This window comes from Podarcis cretensis (genome assembly GCF_951804945.1).
Source record: "Podarcis cretensis genome assembly, chromosome: 13".
In the NCBI taxonomy this organism is placed as follows: Eukaryota; Metazoa; Chordata; class Lepidosauria; order Squamata; family Lacertidae; genus Podarcis; species Podarcis cretensis.
Genome location: NC_137182.1, coordinates 33,890,963 through 33,913,533, shown reverse-complemented (window position 1 = coordinate 33,913,533; position 22,571 = coordinate 33,890,963). Strand labels below are relative to the sequence as shown.

At 45.0% G+C, this 22,571-nt stretch overlaps 1 protein-coding gene across 1 annotated transcript; it reads left to right on the top strand.

Moving 5' to 3' along the window:
- Positions 1–15,885: 15,885 nt before the first annotated feature.
- On the top strand, positions 15,886–22,340 carry LOC307201595 (vomeronasal type-2 receptor 26-like; the record flags this gene model as incomplete). The annotated part of the gene is made up of 5 exons (XM_079950875.1): positions 15,886–16,047; positions 16,517–17,368; positions 17,675–17,902; positions 19,748–19,874; positions 21,439–22,340. 5 exons carry the CDS (start codon positions 15,886–15,888, stop codon positions 22,338–22,340), a joined length of 2,271 nt encoding a protein of 756 aa, XP_079807001.1.
- Between the last annotated feature and the right edge of the window lie 231 nt (positions 22,341–22,571).

Genomic DNA, 22,571 nt, shown 5'->3' with positions numbered 1-22,571 from the left:
CGGGTCGGCACCATCGCCGAATGGCGGACTCCCTCCGAGCTCCGGAGGGAGTCTGCTGGGTAGGGGTCTGGTCCTGCCGCGCCGGCGACGCGGGGACCCTCAAAAACCATGGGCAGAGATGCCCATGGACTTGGTGACTCGGCGGGCACCATTTGAGCCCCCCCGACCCGCGAAGGAGCCTTTTTAAAGGCTGCGGAGCGGGTGACGGGGGGGTGGTGCTATGAGTCCACTGCTTCCCCTGCCTAGCGAAGTCGCATGCCATTCGGCGGAGAGCAACGACTTCTTCTTTGGAAATTTCGGATTTGGACTAAAAAGAACAACTTGTGAGTAAATTTATTGGACCTAAAAGGGGAATTTGATTTACGAATTTGGAGCTAGCGGGGGGGGGTGCAAAAAGGAAGTCCGCCCCCCCCTGTTGTAGATGGCTTAACGCAAGGATTTGACAACTAAGATCGAGAGATGAACTTGCTTATTTGAAAAAAAAATTAACTTCACGAAGGGAAATTACAATAATTGTGCTGGAGGAGAGGATTGGTTTGCGGGAACTAAAGTGCAACCCCCCCCCCGGGAACCGGGAACGATCCGCTATGAGAGACTGGCGAAGAGACACAGAAACTCTGACAGCTGTCAAAGTAGCTGTCAAAGCAGGAAAATAAAAGAGAACTTTGTTACGATGGCTTTGCTGGTTAGATTTGTTACAATTTGGACATAAATTACTGGAAATAAAGGCAACAAGTTATTTGACTTTTGGGTCTGATCTGGAAAGAAATTAAGTTACCATATTCCCTCTAGAGGGAGACCGGGACATTGCAACAGTAACAGCAAGTGGAAAAATACTATGGATTTGAGCAGGACTTGTTATCTCTTGGGAAAGCTGCAAAAACGAAGCATTATTTTGTCTACAGAGGTTTCTATACCAAAGGAGACAATGGATTTATCTATTGAAGAAAGGAAGGGACTGGACGCAAGTTTATGTTCCTGAATAACAAAAGCCTCTGTGGAGAACAAGAAGTTTCTGAATTAGAAGGTTTCTGCGGCAGAACAGGAAAAAGCAAAGAGCTGGACTAAATTCGAAGTTGGAGCATTTGGAACATCCAGACTTTAAAAGGATCAAGAAACAGAATTTGAGTTAGACTCTTAAACACAGAGGTCTGGATGGAAGAAGAATGATCTTTTTTGAGAGTTTCTCCGAGATTGGACTTTTTGAAATTAAAAGCTATCAAAAGACGGCAAAGTGGAGCTGAGATATAGACGTGGATGCACCAGGCTGGCAGTAGACAATGGATAAATTTTGGGGATCGGAAACGGGGAATGGGGGGGGGGAGATTTGGAACCCAAAGGCTGTAAAATTACATATTTTTTCTTTTTTTTCTTTTTTCATGTTTGTTGTTTGAAAATAGGGGAATTCGTGGAAGGCAAATGGGGTCGATCTTAGGGAGTTATATAAAATATAAGGAGAAATGGTTAATAAAGATAAATAAGATAAATTAATTTGGAATAAATGGGTTAGTTAAAATTATAATAAGGTTTTAAAATTTGGGGTAAGAATTTGTGGAATCAATTTAAGGGAATGGAATACAAGAGGGGGAGGGGAGGGGGAAGTCCGGGAAAGATGTTATTGAAATTAAGTGTAAACTATATTTGTCCTTTCTTTCTATCTTTCCTTTTTATTCTGGAAAATTTTAATAATTTTTTTTTTTAAAAAAAAAATGAAATTACACCCTCATTCACATTGACTGTTTAAATTGAGTCTTAATTATGATAACTGCAGGCGGACTCACAGCTCCATTGTAAACTTCACTCAATTCCTGTTCATCAGCTGCTACGGCTGGGCATGCCCCTCTAGTTCTATTCTGGATAGTAATAGTTCAGTTATCTGAATTAGGCCGAACCCTCCCTGAGACAATCCCACTCCAGCCCAGTGCCTGGTTTGTGATCCAGAAATACAAAACTCCAGAAATTCCTTTTGCTTGCATTTGTAAACCCAAATGACCATGTTCGTTGACATACATGAATGACAACTGGATAAATGCAATCCACTACAATCCTATAATTCTAAGGGATAAGATTAATTCCAAAAATTATTTTACATTTTATTCCAGCTCCCTTATGGATAATTCTTGCCATTAAAAGATGACAAAATGCTATTCCCTTTTCTGTACCAAATGGTCCCAACTGAATCCTACCAGCAAATGGGAGTTGTGAGATTACTTCAGCATTTTGGATGGAAATGGGTTTGGGTTGGTGCTGTAAATGATGACAAAGGGGACAGGTTTTTACAGACAATGATGCCAATGCTTGCTCAAAATGGAATCTGTTATGCCTCCATAATAAGAATGCCAAAATGGGATTATGTGGATGAGATGATAGACTTGGTGTTAAAGCAGTTTAAAAAATATGAAGTTATCTTTCAGGAAAAAGCCAATATATTTTTTGTATATGGAGAACCTCTATCCTTTCAGATTATAAGGATATTTATTTTCCTAGCAACCTATATGGAATTGCCTCCTCTTGGTAAAGTGTGGATTATTACATCTCACTGGGATTTCACATCAGTGACCATTCAGAAGACATGGGATATGCAAACCTTCCATGGTTCCATATCCTTCACTGCTCATTCAAATCAGCCACCAGGGTTCCAAAAGTTTATTGAAGAGATTACACCTTTTGGAGTGAAAGCAGATGGATTTATCCAGGACTTCTGGGAACAGGCATTCAGTTGTTCATTAAAGAAACAGGAGGAAGCCCCGGGTCGGCGCCATCGCCGAATGGCGGACTCCCTCCAAGCTCCGGAGGGAGTCGGCTGGGTAGGGGTCGGGTCCTGCCATGCCGGCGACGCGGGGACCCTCAAAAACCATGGGCGGAGATGCCCATGGACTTGGTGACTCGGCGGGCACCATTTGCGCCCCCCCGACTCGCGAAGGAGCCTTTTTAAAGGCTGTGGAGCGGGTGACGGGGGGGTGTGGTGCTGTGAGTTATAATGCCATCCATCCGACTGGGTTGCCCCAGCCACTCTGGGTGGCTCCCTTCCAAATATTAAAAATATAATAAAATATCAAACACCACAAAGCTCACTATACAGGGCTGCAGGTGTCACCAAAAGTCAAATATTTGTTCATTTTCTTGACATCTGATGGGAGGGTGTTCCACAGGTCAGGTTGCACTAGCAAGAAGGCCCACTGCCTGGTTAAGTGTAACTTCACATCTTACCAGAAAGTCCTTGAAACTGGACCTCAGTAGCTGGGCTGAAAAAGGGGGTGGAGACGCTCCTTTGGGTATATAGCGCAACTTCGGGTTAAGAACTTAATTCGTTCTGGAGGTCCGTTCCATAGTTGTCAACTTTTCCCTCTTCTTGCAAGGAATCCTATTTGGAATAAGAGAATTTCCCTTAAAAAAGGGAAATGTTGACAGCTATGGTCTGTTCTTAACCTGAAACTGTTCTTAACCTGAGATACCACTTTAGCTAATGGGGCCTCCTGCTGCCACACGATTTCTGTTCTCATCCTGAAGCAAGGTTCTTAACCCGAGGTACTATTTCTGGGTTAGTGGAGTCTGTAACCTGAAGCATCTGTAACCCGAGGTACCACTGTATAGGGCTGAGGTCTTTTAGACTTTGAATTTTGCTTCGAAATGTACTAGGATCCAATGTAGATCCTTTAGGACCAGTGTTATATGCTCCCAGCGGCCACTCCCAGTCACTAGTCTAGCTGCTGGATTCTGGATTACTTGTAGTTTCCGAGTCACCTTCAAAAGTAGCCCCACACGGAGCCCATTGCCATAATCCAAGTGAGAGATAACTAGAGTATGTACCACTCTAGCAAGGGCCCATTGCCTAGCCCTGGATGCAGGGGTGTAGTGACGGGGGTCGTGGGGGGCGGTGCACTCCTGGTGACAGGGTGATGGGGGCTACCATTTGGCCCCCTGCCTGCTACTCCCCCAAACCCAGTGAACAGCAGAGCTGCAAAGCAGCTGCTTCCGTTCTCCCACTTTCCCTGGCTCACTATAGACTTGACAGTCATGGGGGGGACACACCAAATGTCACCCTCCTTCAGCCTGAAGGGTGTTTTACATTCAACAACCCCCCCGCAACTCCCCATGGGGCAAGTGAGTGAGGTGGCCTTCTCCAGCTACAGGATCTGCTGGGAGACCATACCATTAGCAGCTCATGGTACGGGGGATGCCCAGTCTTTCCCCAAACACTATTCTTCCAGGGGTGAATAAGCTCAAGAACAGTGTTTGGGGAAAGACTGGGCATCCCCTGCACCATGAGCTGCTAATGGTACGGTCTGCTTTCTTTCCTCTCCTCAGCCTTTGCACTAGACTAGAGGGAGAGGGTTGGAGGAGCCAGGCTGCAAGCTTATGCACACTTCCCCATGAGTAAACCTGGTTGAAGTTTGTTGGATTTACTTGCTGAGTAAACATTTGTAGGGGCTGCACTGATAATAGTCCCCAGTTTAAAAGGAAGAGCCAGGTCAGATAGCTTTCTCCTCTTTTCCTTAAAGAGAACTTAATGCTACTGGTGTTCTCTGGGCAGCTATTTTGGGCTGGAGGGCAAAGTCCTGTGGGGTCACCTGCATCATCCCCCCCCCTCCGGTGCTCTTCTTGTGGGCTCCCCAGAGGCAAGAAATCAGGATGCTGGCCTCTTGCTGGAACTCCTCAGAGGAGAGAGGGAAGGGGAAGAGGAATTAGGAGTCAGGCTAGAAACTGGGAGAACCAGGGTTCGAATCCCCACTTGGCCAGTGGGCAGGGAGAACCATACAGGCCACTGTGACCATGCAGGAGGTGGTGTATAAATGCAAAAAGTAAAAAAGTAAAATAAAGGGCCATCCCTTTCTGCATGATTTCCCTCTCCCCCTGCCCAGCTTCACCTCGGACTCATGAAAATATTGCAAGCAACAGCACTCCTGAGTACATGCAAACAGCACTTTTTCTTCAGTAACTGCAGCCAGTCCTGGCACATTGGGATTCATGGAGGAAGGCTAATCGCTAGGTGAGGAGGCTGGGCAAATCAGAAGTCTCTTGCAGACACCAACAATACATTTGTTTCGGAAACCTGAACACCAAGTTTAGCTCGTCTCCATTTCTTCTTCTTCTTCTTCTTCTTCTTCTTCTTCTTCTTCTTCTTCTTCTTCTTTGTAAACCACCCACCAGAAATAGTACCTTGGGTTAAAAACTTTGCTTCAGGATGAGAACAGAAATCATGCTCCAATGGCGTGGCGGCAGCAGGAAGCCCCATTATCTAAAGTGGTGATTCAGGTTAAGAACAGTTTGAGGTTAAGAACAGACCTCCAGAACGAATTAAGTACTTAACCTGAGGTACCACTGTACTTTTAATAGTGATTTCCTAATTATATGGCTGTGGAATCCTTTGGGAACCTTCCCTTTATTATACCATAAGTACGCATGCCATCCAAATCTATTGCCATGTCCTTCCAGATCTACCAGATCTGTGTTTTCTAGTTTGATCCAATCCTGGTTGCAAGTAAAGCAAGCAGCTTCATAGTAAAGTTTAAAATCTGGAAGGGAAAATCCTCCTCTGTCTTTATTATCTGTAAGCATTGTATATTTTATCCTTGGTCTCTTCCCTTTTCCATATAAATTTTGAGATATGTTTTTGCCACTTCTTAAAACATACTGCGTTACTTATTACCAGTATTGACTGGAATAAAAACAGCATTTTTGGCAATGCATTCATCTTAATTGCTGCAATTCTTCCTAACAATGATAAATTCATTCAGCCCTATATTTCTAGATTCCATTTATTTCATTCCAACTATTTTCATAATTGCCTTTATAGATGTTAATATTCCGGGGGGGGGGCGCGCATAATCTGGGTTTTGTTTTGATTTCATGTAAATGATTTTTAATGTGAACCACCCTGAGACCATCGGGTAAATTATTATTATTATTATTATTATTATTATTATTATTATTATTATTATACTTTTTTATGGATCTCTATTTCTATATTTTGACATAATTCTTTTTTGTCTGATTCTGTAAAGTTTTTAAATAATAACTTAGTCTCATTTTTATTTAATTTAAAACCTGCGACTTGCCCAAATTCCTGTATTTTTTCTAAGACTTTCAGGGGAGAATTCTTAGGTTCCTCAACTGTGATTACCAGGTCATCAGCATATGCTTTAAATTTATAGGACTTTTTTTCCTACCTTGAATCCTGTAATACTTTTATCTGCCTGTCAGGGAACTGCCATCAGAGCCAGAGGCGAAGGGAAGGCTCCAGAGCGATGCCGGAGAGGGTCCTAGCAGGGAGAGAGGCAGCCCATCTGCTGGGGAAGGAAATCAGCATAACACCAGGGGTGAAGGGGGGCAGATGGGGGTATCGGAGAGAAGGCTCCAGGACTCTTCACTGGAGACAAGTGGGGAAAGCAAGGGTACTCCACTGCCCACACCCTCCCTGCGCAGAAGAAGAGTAGGAGGAGACTTGGCATCAAAGAATTTCTTTGCTGGAAGAAGTTTAAGAAATGCCCACTGATGGATTCTGCCAGCGATTGAGACAGCCACGGATGGGTGGCTGTCCGGACAGAAAGGGTTCACCCAGGTAACTCAGCCAGGTGTGGCGACGACTTACGCACGAGCAACCCCCTAGAACCATTACAGCAATCCGTCAGTCCTTGACGTTGCTTGTGCGGAGCGCCTGAAAAATAGTACGATGAGCCGAACAGGGGCAGCCGGAGAGCCGGAGGAACCAGCTGCGATGCCAAGTCTGGCACAGAGGAATAGAGACTTGGAGCAGCATGTAGCTATCCTGACAGCATGGCTGGACGAAAGACGGGCTCAAGATGCACAGGTCAGACCCACCCCCATCGCAAGGAAGGTACCGGGGCTGGTTCACAAGTTTGGTGGGAAGGCCCAGGACTACAATGCTTTCTGAACAGAAATAGAGTACGCTTTGGAACTGCAGCATGATGAATTTGCTGATGACGGGGAGAGGGTGGCATACATTGTGGGGCATCTGCAGGATGGGGCACGTGAATGGATCAGGCCCCTAATGGCGACGCAAAATGATGCCTTGAAGGACCTTAAGAAATTCCTCCAGGCAATGAATGCTATGTATTCCAGCCAGGTGGAGCAAAGTGTGACTCGTTGGGAACTGATGGGGTGCAGACAGGGGAGCCAGTCCGTCAGAGACTACTGGACGTGATTTGCGATGTTAATCCACCGGCTCGGGTGGGATCTGGACTCGGAACCTATTCAAATGTTGTTTGAGGAGGGTCTGTCCCCAACAGTGAAGGATGAGTTGTCCCGCGTGCCCCGCCCACAGTCGATGGATCAACTGACCAAGGCTGTGCTTGCTATTGGAGTACGGCAGGAAGCGCAGGCTCAGGAGAAACGCGAAGTGAGAGGGGAACGTTGCCATGACTACCGCATTCCTGAGATACCGAGACAGCCTTCCCAGGCAGCAGAGCCAATGGAAATTGATGGTGCGCGCACGAGGTTTCAAACTTCAGTGAAGGTCGCAAAAGGGAGGGGAAGGAGTGGAAAACTACCAAGAAGTGTTTCCTCTGCCAGCGACCAGGACATTTTGCTAAGGTCTGCCCTCAAAGAAAGGCCTGGCAAGGGATGGTGGGGGCTGCCGGCTGTGAGGAGAAGGGGGAGGAAGGGCAGGCGCAGGGAAATGACAATTCCTGGCTGCCAACCAGACGGGGCAGCAGCCAGGCCAGCAACCAGCAGAAGTGGCCCAACCTGACCCCCCCCCCAAGCAGCTATAGCCATAGAAGTGGTGCTAGAACTCCCAAATGGGCACCCCATCAAAGTTAAGGGGCTGCTGGATTCGGGCAGCTCGTGTAATTTCTTCAGTAGAGACTTCACTCTGGAGCACCAGCTCCACCTACTACCCCTTGATTTTCCCTTGCAAGTGACCACCATAGATGGCAGGGAACTTCTGGGGGGGGGAGTGACCCACCAGACCCCGCCAATGCGCATGAGGGTTTCCAGGCACACAGAGATCATCGCCTTTCACGTGGCCACACTGGCAGGACCCCCAATAATATTGGGAATGAGTTGGCTGGTGCTGCATGATCCAGTAGTGTCATGGCATCAGCAGTCAGTCACCTTTGGGTCAGTGTACTGCTTGGAACACTGTCTAGGAGGGGAGAACCCAAGGATGACAGTGGCCAGGGTGGCTGGGCTAGCCGTGGAATGAAAAGGGGAGGTGCCACCACAATATGCTGACCTGAAGGAAGTCTTCAGCGAGAAGGAGGCAGATAGACTACCCCCCCATAAGCCCTTTGACTGCCAAATCAACTTACTCCCAGGGGCTCAGCTGCCGGTGGGTAAGCTATATGCTATGTCCGACCGGGAGATGCAGGAGTTGCGGCAATTTATTGACAAGAACCTGAAGAGGGGGTTCATAAGGGAATCCAAGGCGGTGGGGGGTAGTCCGGTGTTCTTTGTGGACAAAAAGGAGGCTAAGCATCCCAGATTAGTCATAGATTACCGGGCGTTAAACCTGGTGTCAGAACCCATGACCTTCCCAATGCCCAGAATTGATGACATTTTAACACGGGTGAGGAAGGGGAAATTTTTTACCAAACTGGACCTCAGGGGAGCATACAATTTGATTAGGATAAGGGAGGGGGATGAATGGAAAACTACCATGTTCACCCCCCCCCAGGGGCCTTTGAGTATTTAGTTATGCCATTTGGATTACAATCGGGCTCCGCCTGTTTTCAAGCATTCATGCACCACGTGTTGGGGTCCCTGCTGTACAAGAATTGCGTAGCCTTTTTGGATGACGTCTTAATCTATTCGGACAATGAGGAGCAACACTTCAGAGAAGTACTACAGAGACTGCAGAAGCACCAGTTGTGGGTCGAGCTGGAAAAATGCTAATTTCACGCCAGAGAAGTCGAGTTTCTGGGGTACAAGTTGTCAGACAAGGGCCTAGCTATGGACCCAAGCAAGGTGAAGGCAGTGCTGGAATGGAAGGCCCCCAAAACCCAGAAGGATGTGCAGAGGTTCTTGGGGTTCAGCAACTTCTACAGGAAGTTCATAAAGAACTTCGCTCACCTGACCGTGCCCATCACAGATTGTCTGAGCAGCAAAAGGAAGTTCACGTGGACCGAAAGTGCCCAGCAATCCTTTGAAAGACTGAAGAAGGCGTTTGCTTCGGAGGAGCAGCTCCTGCACGTGGATCTGGAGAAGCCCATGAGACTGGAGACGGACGCGTCCGACCGAGCCATTGGGGCGGTCCTTTTGCAGCCGGGGGCCGAGCAGGGCTGGAGGCCGTGTGCCTTTTTCTCGAGGAAGCTGAGCAAGTTGGAGCAAAACTATACCGTGTATGACCACGAACTGCTGGAGATCTATGCGGCTTTTCAGCAATGGAGACATCTGTTGATAGGGGCGTGGCACAAGATCCAGGTCTGTACTGACCACAAGAACTTGGAATACTGGGGGACCGCGCGAGTACTCAACCAGAGACAGATTCGATGGGCTCAGGAGTTCTCCAAGTTTTCCTTCGAGATACGATACGTGCCGGGAGAAGAAAACATAAGAGCGGATGCTCTCTCCAGGAAGCCAGAATACATGGAGGGAGAGGGACCGCCGGAGATCCGACACGTGTTTCCCGAGGACAAATGGGTGTGGTGGGGAGCATTGGTTGGGAAACGAGAACTGGCAGGGCTTACCAGAGACGACGCGTTCGCTCAAGCAAAAAATCAGAGAACTCCGGGATGGAAGGGAAGACAATGGAGGGTTTGAGGAAAAAGAAGGGTTACTGTACTATAAGGGGGCACTGTATGTACCTGGGGAGACCTTGAGGGGGAAGGTACTCAAACAGCTCCACGACAATCCAACCGCTGGACACTTTGGACAGCACAAAACCGTACTGCTCGTCACCAGGCATTTCTGGTGGCCAAAGGTGAGGGAGGATGTACGGGGGTGCGACAGATGCCAGAGGGCAAAAGGGGAGAGGGCTGCCCCCGCAAGGTTACTGGAACCTTTACCCACACCGGGGAGACCTTGGGAGGTGGTGTCCATTGATTTCATGACCGATTTGCCCAAGTTGAGGGGGAAGACAGCAGTCATGGTAGTAGTCGATCTACTGACCAAGATGTGCCATTTCATAGCTTGCTCACATGCGGTGACGGCAGAGGAGACGGCCAGGTTGTTTGTAGATCACATCTTCAGGCTGCATGGGGCTCCCTCGAGGGTCATCTCGGATCGCGGGAAACAATTTACTTCCCGGTTCTGGAGGAAGCTCATGAGCTTGCTACAGGTCGAGGTGGGCTTCTCGATGGTGAAGCAGAAAGAGCGAACAGTATACTCCAGCAATACCTACACTGCTACGTCAGCGAGAGACAGAACGATTGGGTTGAGAAACTAGTGTTGGCTGAATTTGCATACAATAACGCTGAACATGTGTCCACGGGAATGAGCCCGTTCATGGCCAATTATGGGTGTCACCCCAGAGCCTTCCCGGGGAGGGGTGAGGAAGCATGGAGTGTGCCTGCGGCAGAGCAGTTTGTAGAAGAAATGGAAGCCTTGCACCAGCAACTCAAAATGAACTTGGAGCGGGCCAAGGAGGTTTACAAAAGGCAGGCAGACAAGCACCGTCAGGAGGGGGAAGCCATACGGGTGCGAGACTGGGTGTGGTTGTCAACCCAAGGGTTACCCCTGAAGGGAGGGTGCAAGAAGTTGCAACTAAGGCAGCTGGGACCTTTTGAGGTAACACAGCAGGTGAACCCCGTGGCATTCAAGCTCAAGTTACCTGACAGCATGAACATACATCCGGTGTTCCATAGGTCCCTACTCTCACCGTACAGGGAGGGGCGGGAATTTCTGGGGCGGGAGGGAGGAGTCACCACCCACCTGCGGGTAGAGGAGAGGGAACACCACAACCAAGCCATGGAAATACTCGATTCAAGGTGGCGAGGTCGCCAGGTGGAGTACTTGGTAGCTTGGGAGGGAGAACCCAGGTCACAAAACACGTGGGTCCCTGCTGAGGCAATCAATGAGGGGTATCTGGTGGAAGAATTCCACAGCCTGTTCCCAGATAAACCAAAACCACTAGCAAGATTCTGGGAGGAAGAATTTGGAACCACAGACGATGAAGAGGACTTTGTGGGTTTTCCTGCCCCTGAAGATGAGGGAGGGGAGGAGTCTGAGGGAGAGGAATCAGACTGGGAGGCCCACCCCGCGGGAAGAGATCAGAGCGGGTGGGAAGCGGGTTTTGAATCCTCAGAGGATGGCGACAGCTCCTTCAGGGGATTCCCCGCATCATCGGCCAAGGAAAGAGACGAAGTTGGATCAGAAGGTCGGGCCGGGGGTGGAGGGGGTCCTGGGGGGGAGGTGGATGTCAGGGAACTGCCATTGGAGCCAGAGGCGAAGGGTAGGCTCCAGAGCGATGCCGGAGAGGGTCCCAGCAAGGAGAGAGGCAGCCCATCTGCTGGGGAAGAAAATCAGCGTAACACCAGGGGTGAAGGGGGGCAAATGGGGGAATCGGAGAGAAGGCTCCAGGACTCTTCACCGGAGAAAAGTGGGGAGAGCACGGGTACTCCACTGCCCACACCCTCCCTGTGCAGAAGACTTCCGCGCAGGGAGAGTAGGAGGAGACTTGGCGTCAAAGAACTTCTTTGCTGGAAGAAGTTTAAGAAATGCCCACTGATGGATTCTGCCAGCGATTGAGACAGCCACGGATGGGTGGCTGTCCGGACAGAAAGGGTTCACCCAGGTGTGGTAACGACTTACGCACGAGCAACCCCCTAGAACCATTACACTGCCCTTACGTTTCTCATCAGGACTTCTAGGACCAAAATAAATAATAAAGGTGATAACGGACCTCCCTGTCTTGTTCCCTTCTGTATTTTACATTCATCTATTACCACCTGATTGACAATTGCTTGAAGATTTTTCTTTAAAAAAAAAATTGTTGCTTTTGAACATTGCAAAGAAGAAGAATAAGAAGAGAAGAGAGAAAAAAACAATACAATATATAAATAATACACAACACTAACACAATAAACTAAACATAACCAAACAAAAACAATTTAAAACACACTTCTTACCATACCAATATCTTAACTTTCATTCCCTTGTTTCATCGACCTTCTCAGCAAATCCTTTCTATCTTCCTCTATTTCTGTTATATAATTGTCTTAACATATTTTAACCTTATTTTCCCTTTAATACTCTAATAATCTATATATACTTAATTCCTTATAACATTTCTACTAAAGCCATATAACTTCATTCCAACATTTTTCTAACACTCATTAATTTTACATTATTTCTATAAATAGTCTTTAAACTTTTTCCAATCTTCTTCCACCGTCTCTTCTCCCTGGTCTCGGATTCTGCCAGTCCTTTCTGCCAATTCCATATAGTCCATCAACCTGGTGATCTTCTGTCCGATGCTCTTAACTTTTTTCCAAGTCCCTTCTGCGGGTCTTCTTCGTACTTATACAAGAACTTTGCTTTGTCTTCTACTGATCTTATTTTTGTTTTCCTTCCTTTGAGGCTGAAGAGTAGATCTCGGGGAAACTCCCACTTAAAAATGATTTTGTTCCTTCTCGACAGGGCAACCAAATCTCCATAGTTAAACCTAAGATCCAAAAGGTATTTCAGGATGTCTTTAAAAATTTCCTCTCTTGACTGTTGTTCTTCTAAGTTCTTCTGGTAAAGCCTGAAAACCCTCACAATATTAGTCTCTTCTTGGCCCAAGTCCAGGTCCCAAAAATCAGCAGATTCCTGTATAGGAAAGTCCATCAAACCTTCCCTCTCCAGTTCAGGCAGGGCCCTGATCCTCAAAGTCTGTTTTCCTTTAGATTCAATCATAACAGGCATCAGCTTATGATCATCAAATTGCATGTGTGAGGCTGGGACTCTTTCTCTCTCCAATTGTGTTACTTTAGGTTTGACGGCAACAGCTTTCTCCCTAGCCTTCTCCACAATTTGCCAAGTCAAGGTAGATTCCTGTGTCAATTTCTGGATAGTTTCTGTATTGGTGTTCACCTTTTGTCCCAAAAAATCCACCTTCTTGTGAAGCTGTTCCAATGAATCATTTATCTTACATAGCACAGCCACTAAGGCCTCTTCTGTCGACATTCTTAACTGATTCAAGGTCTTTCCCAAAGTCTCACGGCTTTATCTTGCAGCTGGAATTTCACCCAGCTCAGCACTTGTAACAGTTTCAAAGGCTTCCTCTGGAGGGAAACAGTTTCTATTTGTATTAATCCTTTTAAGCACAGTTCAAACAGTAAAGTTAGTTTCAATTTTCAGTTACTTTTACTCCTTTTTAAGAGCAGACGGAGAGAATAGAAACAATGTATCTCTCTTATTTAGCTAGCTGTCAGCGATCGTTCTATTCACTGTCCACAAACAATCCAAAAACGTCAGTCTTACTAGCAGCCCGTTTGCAGGTTCGGAGCGGTGGTATTTTGACTTTCTTCACTCTCTCCTGCAGGCACACACAATCCAAAACTCCCCCCCTTCTCCTGCTTCCAAGGGGGTTTAGTGCTTTCTACCGATGGAAATTTAGTCCTTTACAGTAGGCTTTCCAAGACTTTAGCTTACAGCCTCTTTGCTGCAATCTATTTACAAAAGGGGAAGGTGGACTTCCTGTTTTGAGCCTCCCCGTTTCGGTGCCAAATTAAGATATTTAAAAATCCAATTCTCCGCTCTACTCATGGGTAGTTGCTTTAAGAGCAAAGTGTCCACAGGAAAAAGTCAGCGCTCTCCGGCAACAGCTATGCGGCTTCGCTCCGTGGAAGAAGCAGTCAATTCGAAGCACCGCGCCGCTCACCCCACGTCGCTCCGGATCCCCAAAACCGGGTTTCCCCGTGAGTAGAGGAGGCGCAACAGGTGCCAGCCGAATCCCACATTCACAGGCTTCACCCGCCTGTGATTTTTAGTGGGTCTCCGCCTTTGCCGTGGCGGCCAGACCTGAATTTCCACGAAGTAAATTCCTCCCGATCAGAGGAATTCCGCCATTACTGGAGGCGCTAGCCCAGAAGTCCCCCGACAATTGCTTGAAGATTTTCTTCCTGAAGTTTTCCAATGGCCACACAGTGTGATGTAATGGTTAGAGTGTTAGACTAAGAACTGTGAGAGCAGGGTTTGAATCCCTACTCATCCATGAACTTCACTGGGGGACCTTGGAGCAGTCACCATCTCTTAGTCCAACCTACCTCACAGGGTTGATGTGAAGATGAAATGGGGGGAGGAAAACTATATGCACCACGCTGAGATCCTTGGAAGATAATGGTGGTATATAAATATAACGAACAAATGAAGAAACACATATAGTACAGCATAAAAAAATAAATACTATTAATAATGAAAAGATTACATTATTGACAACAATAAATGGGTAAAGCAAGAATTTGAAGTGATCTGATAAAAAAAGATATTCCCATCATGATAACAGTGTTAGATTTCTTGGCCTTTAAGCGAGTGGTCTGTTTGTGTGAATTTAACTCTAGTCCAGGACAAAAGGAGTGTACAACTTTCTGGCTAACTGCTACTGGCCACTTGTTACCCCTCAGAAAAGAAAAGAATGTCTGTAGAGTTCTGGTAGAAAAATACACGTAGTACTCTTGTTATTCATGGCACAACTTCAAGGAACATCAATACACAGGGGAGATTTTAATCACACCAATCATTGTCAAAATTATTGGCATCCATCCTCTTACACAATGGAGGGACAGATGTCTTCAGCAAGATCAACAATCAGTATCTGGAAAAGAACATATAAATACCTTGTATTCTTGAGCACCTAATATAGGCATGGGCAGGGCTCTGTCATTTTCTTTTATGATTATTTCCCCTACACATGTTAGAGTATGTTTCTCATCAACTGATTCTGTCACAATTTTAAGTGCCAAAAAGTATAGTGGGAATATTCCTGTCCTCATCCTTTCTCCTTACCAACTGAATAATCCAGTTCCCAAATATTTTCTGGGCAAATCTTCACCTCTTTGGTTAGGTATGAATAAAAGCACATGGACACATTCTGAACCATAACACCACCTCACTATAAGGAATTTCACATTCTTTTGGACAAACTCATAGAGAATCATCAGTGTTACACTTCCTTTATTTGTACACCAATGAAAACCTTTGATATTTCTACTTGAACAGTAACATAAGAAGGTTTGAATTCATACAGAGGGGAAAGTGCAGAGATAAATAGAGTATGCTGTTTGGAAATATTCATTAAAGAGAACCATTATTGAATATAAAACCAGGAGATGGTTTACAGATACCATTAGATACATCCACGTCAGTCTGTAGGTAAAAAGAAAATAGCTACATATACTGCTGTAGATGTAAACATGAGAATGTACATTTGGAGGTGAAACTTTTTCAATAGGAACATGCTTCTGGTGGTGTTGCTGCTTGTACTTCTGTCTCATGCTGTATGCAAGAAGTATTCCATTAACTGCAGCATATATGATGATCCTCTCCCTATTCCACATGAATTTTACCAGCCTGGTGACCTCATCATTGGGGAGGTGGTTTCCCAAGTCTTCTTAAACTATGAGAGCCTCAGTTTCAAGGAACAACCTACACAGATATGGGTCGATGAACCTGTGTAAGACAAATTCTGTTTTCTCTCCCTTTCAGTCTACAGAATGTATTTTAAATCTCAATTCTTTTTAAGTCCATTATTTTCTATCGTTCTAAAGTTTGCCACCATCTCGGAAACATTTGGATAAAAGATGCTGAAGAGTACAAATGCATTTTGTTGTGGTGGTGGTGATTTTATTAAACAGCTGTCACCTTTATTACAGTTCAGTGCCTAAGAACTACCAGCACATCCTGGCCTTAGCATTTGCTGTCAAAGAGATCAATGAGAATCCCAACATCTTGCCAAACGTCTCTCTGGGTATCCGCATCCTCAATAGTTACTTGACTGCAAGAATGACTTATAAGGCCACACTGAGCCTGCTTTCCACACAAAAGATGTTTGTTCCCAACTTCACTTGTGACAGGCAGAACCAACTGATAGCTATCATTGGAGGATGTTTCTCTGAGATCTCTGTCAATATGGCTTTCATTTCAGCCACCCACAAAACTCCACAGGTAAGCTGTGTGTATGAAGGTATGAAGCGTGCACATATGGCGTAGTATATTGCTCTTATGAAAGCAGTTTTAACCATACTCCTAGTGATATTTTGGTAAGCAGATTGTTTAAATTGAGTCTTGATTATGAAAACTGCAGGTGGACTCACAGCTACTTTGAAAGGTTTACTCAATAACTGTTTGTCAGCTGCTAGGACTGGACATGCCCCTCTAGTCCTATTCTGGATAGTAATAGTTCAGTTTGCTGAATCAGTCTCAACTCTCCCTGAGATTATTCAATTCCAGCCCAATGCCTGGCTTGTGATCCAGAAATACAAAACTTCAAAAATTCCTTTTGCTTGTATTTGAAAACCCAAATGACCATGTTTGCTGACATACATGAATGACAATTGGATATCGCAATCCACTACAATCCTATAATTCTAAGGGATAAGATTAATTCCAAAAATTCTTATACATTTTATTTCAGCTCCCTTACGGATCCTTCTTGCCATTAAAAGGTTCTAGAATGCTATTCCCTTTTCTGTACCAAATGGTCCCAACTGAATCCTACCAGCAAATGGGAGTTGTAAGATTACTTCAGCATTTTGGATGGAAATGGGTTGGGGTTGGTGCTGTGAATGATGACAAAGGGGACAGGTTTTTACAGACAATGATGCCAATGCTTGCTCAAAATGGAATCTGTTATGCCTTCATAGTAAGAATGCCAAAATGGGATTATGTGGAGGAGATGATAGACTTGATTTTAAAGCAGTTTAAAAATTATGAAGTTATCTTTGAGAATAATGCCAATATATTTTTTGTTTATGGAGAACCTCCATCCTTTCAGATTGTGAGGATATTTATTTTTCTAGCAACCTATATGGAATGGCCTCCCCTTGGTAAAGTGTGGATTGTTACATCCCACTGGGATTTCACATCAGTGACAATTCAGAAGACATGGGATATGCAAACCTTCCATGGTTCCATATCCTTCACTGCTCACTCAAATCAGCCACCAAGCTTTCAAAAATTTATTAAGGAGATAACACCTTTTGGGGTGAAAGGCGATGGATTTATCCAGGACTTCTGGGAACAGGCATTCAGCTGTTCATTAAAGAAGCAGGAGGAAGCCTATAAGGAAACATGCACTGGGAAGGAGAAGCTGGAGAGCATTCCTGGGATTTTGTTTGAAATGAAGATGACTGGCCATAGTTACAGTGTCTACAATGCTGTCTATGCTGTGGCACATGCTTTGCATGACCTATACAGGTTGAGATTGAAGCAGAGAAGGTTGTTAGAAGATTGGAGATTGGTGTTGCAGAAGGTGCAACCATGGCAGGTCATTACAACTCTCATTCATTCTCTCTCTCTCTCTTTCTCTTTCTCTCACACTATTCACTCAAAATATTTGGGTGTTCTTTCTGTTTTATGCTGTTCTCATTTATGAATCCATATGGATAATTAATGATAGTTTCATTATAAAATAGTGAAGGTTGAAATTGCGACAAATGAAGACAACTAGAAACATAGAATCACAACAAATACTGTCCAAAAATAAAATGTAGTATGATAGGCCTTTGTAAACCTCAATGAAATCATTTCAAAGACCTAGTTCTTCCTGTCTTCGGATTGTCTTTGAATACAGATCCATCACTTTCTAAAGCTCATCATGTTCAATAACAGTGTTGGAGAAACAATACATTTTGATGACAATGGAGAATTAATAACAGGCTTTGATGTTACAAATTGGATGATGTTTCTGAATGCATCAGTGGTTAGAGTAAAAGTTGGAACACTAGATCCTCAGGCTCCTCGAGGCAAAGAGTTAACCATTCATGATGACCAAATTGTCTGGCACCAAAGCTTTAATCAGGTGAGACATACTGAAAAACTATTGAGTGCCTTATTTTTCGCTTTATAACACGCACCTGACCATAACACGCACATCGTTTTTAGAGGAGGAAAACAAGGGGGGGGGAATTCTGAAGAAACAGTGGATGTATCATTTTTGTGCTTCATGCTGTGGCCACAGACATGTGATCTGATTGTGAATTTGGGGTGACCCAATGCAAAGATCCCGAGAATCCCCGTGGATCTGTGCTTTGTAACCACGTTTTTGCACCTTTGTGGCCCCAGGCAACAGTGGGTACATGTTTTTTTGGTGTAGGCTGTAGCCATGGACATGCTATGTGATCTGATGGTGAATTTGGGGTGACCCAATGCAAAGATCCTGAGGATCCATGTGGATCCATGCTTTGTAACCACGTTTTTGCACCACTGCAGCCCCAGGCAACAGTGGGTGCATGATTTTTTTGGTGCAGGCTATAGCCATGGACATGTAATGTGATCTGATGGTGAATTTGGGGTGACCCAATGCAAAGATCCTGAGGATCCGTGTGGATCCGTGCTTTGTAACCATGTTTTAAGTGGGGAGGGAAAGAAAAACACAGAAGGGACAAGGAGCACAAGAGGGGTGTGCAGAGAAGCAGCTGGCTAAGAATGCAGGAGAGGGGTTTAACGGGAGGGAGGAAAGGAAGGCAAAAGTTTTTTTCCCCCCCAGCCACCCAAGCCAGCCCTCTCTCTCCCCCACCTGCATGTTTTCCGGCTGCCTGCGAGTCCCTAAAATGCTTCCCTGGACGCAGCAGCACCGGAGCACGGAATGGAATTAGAAGGAAGGATGCGATCCTTTCCTTTCCCCTCTGCTTGCCTGGAGGAGAGGGGATTTGCCTGCTCTTTGTTCAGTTTGAGCACACAGCAACTGAAACAGAAGCGGGTGGGCAGTAAGACCCTGAGGCAGAATGCAGGAAAGCAACAGCTTCCTCTCTCGCGCGATTGGATTTTTACCTGATTTTTGCCCCTGCGCTCGGGCCAGTCGGCTCCAGGGACCACACATTCACTCAATAACACGCACAGACATTTCCCCGTACTTTTTAGGAGAAAAAATCTGTGTGTTATAGAGAGAAAAGTACGGTATATACAGTAAGAGACAAAACGTTCATCATACCAGTTCATTCTCCTGACTCCGCTTTAGGTACCAAAATATGCCGGGTACTCTAAAGATCCTCCCTTTCTTTCTAAAGATGTATAGACAGACTAGTGACATCTCTTTGATCTTTACCTGCATTTTTCAGAGAATCTTCCAGTTTATTGGATTTTTTCAGTTTTTTAATAAACAGGATATCTTGAGACACACACCCCTGCAAATTGCTGTTAGAATTGCTCCTGTATAACCAGGTTATTTCATGTGAAGCAGATTCAATTGTTTTTGTTACATCTTATTGAAAAAGATCACTGAAATCTCTTCATACTTCCTAAACTCATTCTCAATTACAAGGGGCCTATGTCTATGTTCTGGGCATAAGAGCAGCAATATAGTTTAAAGGGTCATCCTCAGGAGTATTATTCTAGTTAATCATGTTTAACTGGGTGTGGGGAGAGCAGCTCTGAATAGGTTTAGGCTTTAGAAATGTCATTTCATTTCATTTCATTTCATTGGTAAATCATGTCCGTACAGGAAAAGAAATAGCTCAGACATGGAATCACATAACACCCTCACTTATGGTTTCCCCCTGAAGCTCAGTCCTATACCGATAGCTTCAGTAAATGTACAGAACTGTAAGATTGGATGAACTAAAGCTCCCTTCTTTCCCTATTTGCAAAAAACAAACAACTCCCCATCTTCACATTATTTCTGAACATCCATCATGTTTCTGTGCAGGTACTACCAGTTTCTGTGTGTAATGACAACTGCTATCCTGGCTACAACAGGAAAAAGAAGGAGGGAGCAAAATTTTGCTGCTATGATTGTGTGCCATGTCCAGAAGGGATGATATCTGATAAGAAAGGTGGGAGACAGAATAATAGCAAAAACAATAAAAATAACAATAACAATAAGGTTAGTATTTATATGCCACCCATCTGACTGGGTTGTCCCAGCCACTCTGGGTGGCTCCCTTCAAAAAATTAAAAATACAAAAAAAATCAAACATGACAAACCTCACTATGCAGGGTAGCAGGAGTCTTCTAAAAGACAAAATTTTCCTTAACATCTGATGGGATGGCATTCCACATGGGAGGTGCCTCTACCAGGAAGGCCCCCTGCCTGGTTCCCTGTAACTTCACTTCGTACCAGAAAGCCCGTGAAACTGAACCTCAGTAGCCAGGATGGAGACACTCCTTTGGGTATATAGCCCCAAGGCCATTTAGACGTTGAATTTTGCTTGGAAATGTACTGTGATCCAATGTAGATTCCACTCCCAGTCACCAGTCTAGCTGCTGCATTCTGGATTAGTTGTAGTTTCTGAGTCACCTTCAAAGGTAGCGCCACACAGAGCGCATTGCAGTAATTCAAGTGGGTGATAACTAGAGTATGTACCACTCTGGCAAGGGCCCATTGCCCAGCCCTGGATGGCTGTGGTCTTGTGAATCACTGACCTTGTATAGCACAGTGCCACTTTAAGGTCATATGGGACACCCTTGTTGATACATGTATTCTTTTGGTCAGGATCAGACACAGAGGCAGGGACAGTCTTCAGACAATGACTAAACCTACCTCCTTGGTAATGCCATGATCTGGCCCTCAGACAACTCTTCCTGCCTGTGATCACTGTGATCAGATGTCCCAATACAACTCCCCTACTGAAACCTGCCCCAGCCATTCTGTTCACCATGGCTTACTCGCATAGCAGCCTTCCCATCCTCCCCTTAAAAACAAATTATAAAATTAACTAATTTAGAAAATACTAGTCAAAAAAATAAATATACATATATAGAAATATCCAGCCATTTTCATGACAAAAGATAAAGGTAAAGGTAAAGGTACCCCTGCCCGTACGGGCCAGTCTTGACAGACTCTGGGGTTGTGCGCCCATCTCACTTAAGAGGCCAGGGGCCAGCGCTGTCCGGAGACACTTCCGGGTCACGTGGCCAGCGTGACGAAGCTGCTCTGGCCAGAGCCAGAGCCACACACGGAAACGCCGTTTACCTTCCCGCTGGTAAGCGGTCCCTATTTATCTACTTGCACCCGGAGGTGCTTTCGAACTGCTAGGTTGGCAGGCGCTGGGACCGAGCAGTGGGAGCGCACCCCGCCGCAGGGATTCGAAACGCCGACCTTTCGATCGGCAAGCCCTAGGCGCTGAGGCTGTAACCCACAGCGCCACCTGCGTCCCATTGACAAAAGATATCTAGTGTTTATTTTTTAGGAGACTGTAAACTGCATGGATATAATGGAGGTTTAAATCTTAAATAAATATTTTTCAAACAACACAGTACATTTTTTTAAAAAAAAAGAACTGCAAGAGAACAAAGGGATATATTCTCATAAGGTTTTAAGATTTCTTAGACAGATGTTGTTCTGCATTTGGGAATATTAAAATCACTCTTCCTCTTCTTTAACTTTTATTTTTGAAGACATGGATTGCTGCATCAATTGTCCAGAAGACCAGTATGCCAATGAAAACCAAACTCAGTGCATTCCAAGGATTATAAGCTACCTTACTTACAACGAAGATTTGGGGATCATCTTATTTATTATGGCTATTTCTCTCTCTTTTGTCGCAGCTTTAGTTCTTGGAATTTTTATGAAGAACAAGGAGAGTCCAATAGTAAAAGCTAACAACCGGAACCTCACCTACATCCTTCTTGTTTCCCTCCTGCTTTGTTTCCTCTGTTCCCTGCTCTTCATCGGACAGCCCGGAAAGGCAACCTGCCCTCTCCGACAAACAGCTTTTGGCATCATCTTCTCTTTGGCCCTCTCTTCTGTATTGGCAAAGACCATCACTGTGGTTCTAGCCTTCATGGCAACCAAACCAGGTGCCAAAATGAGGAAATGGGTTGGCAAAAGAACAGCAAATTCTATTATCTTTCTCTCCACTTTTATTCAAGCTGGTGTTTGTACTCTTTGGTTAAGTACTGCTCCTCCATTCCCAGATACAGACCCACATTCATTCTATGGGGAAATCATACTAGTTTGTAATGAGAATTCAGCTACCATGTTTTACTGTGTTTTGGGCTATATGGGCTCTCTAGCCATTATCAGTTTCATTGTGGCTTTTCTAGCCAGGAAGTTACCTGACAGTTTCAATGAAGCCAAGTTCATCACTTTCAGCATGTTGCTGTTTTGCAGTGTGTGGTTATCCTTTGTTCCCACCTATCTGAGCACCAAAGGAAAATACATGGTGGCTGTGGAGATCTTCTCCATCTTATGCTCCACTGCTGGCTTACTGGGTTGCATATTTTTCCCTAAATGCTACATCATTGTGCTGAGGCCTGACCTAAATAGTAGAGAACATATAATGCAAAGGAAAATATGAAAGAGGTCTGTCTTTATCTTTTTATTTTTCTCTTAGATGCATTTTATTGGAAGTCCACCATTATTAGTTTCTCTGAGTTCTGCTCCTCATCTGAACATTAGGGATCAAGTTATAAGAAAAACAAAATGAAACCATATATCCATTTCTTTATTGTAATACTACTTAAATGTATCATTGGAAATGCTGTTGCTAAGGATCTCATGTGAATTAAAGCATGGGTGCTTGATTATT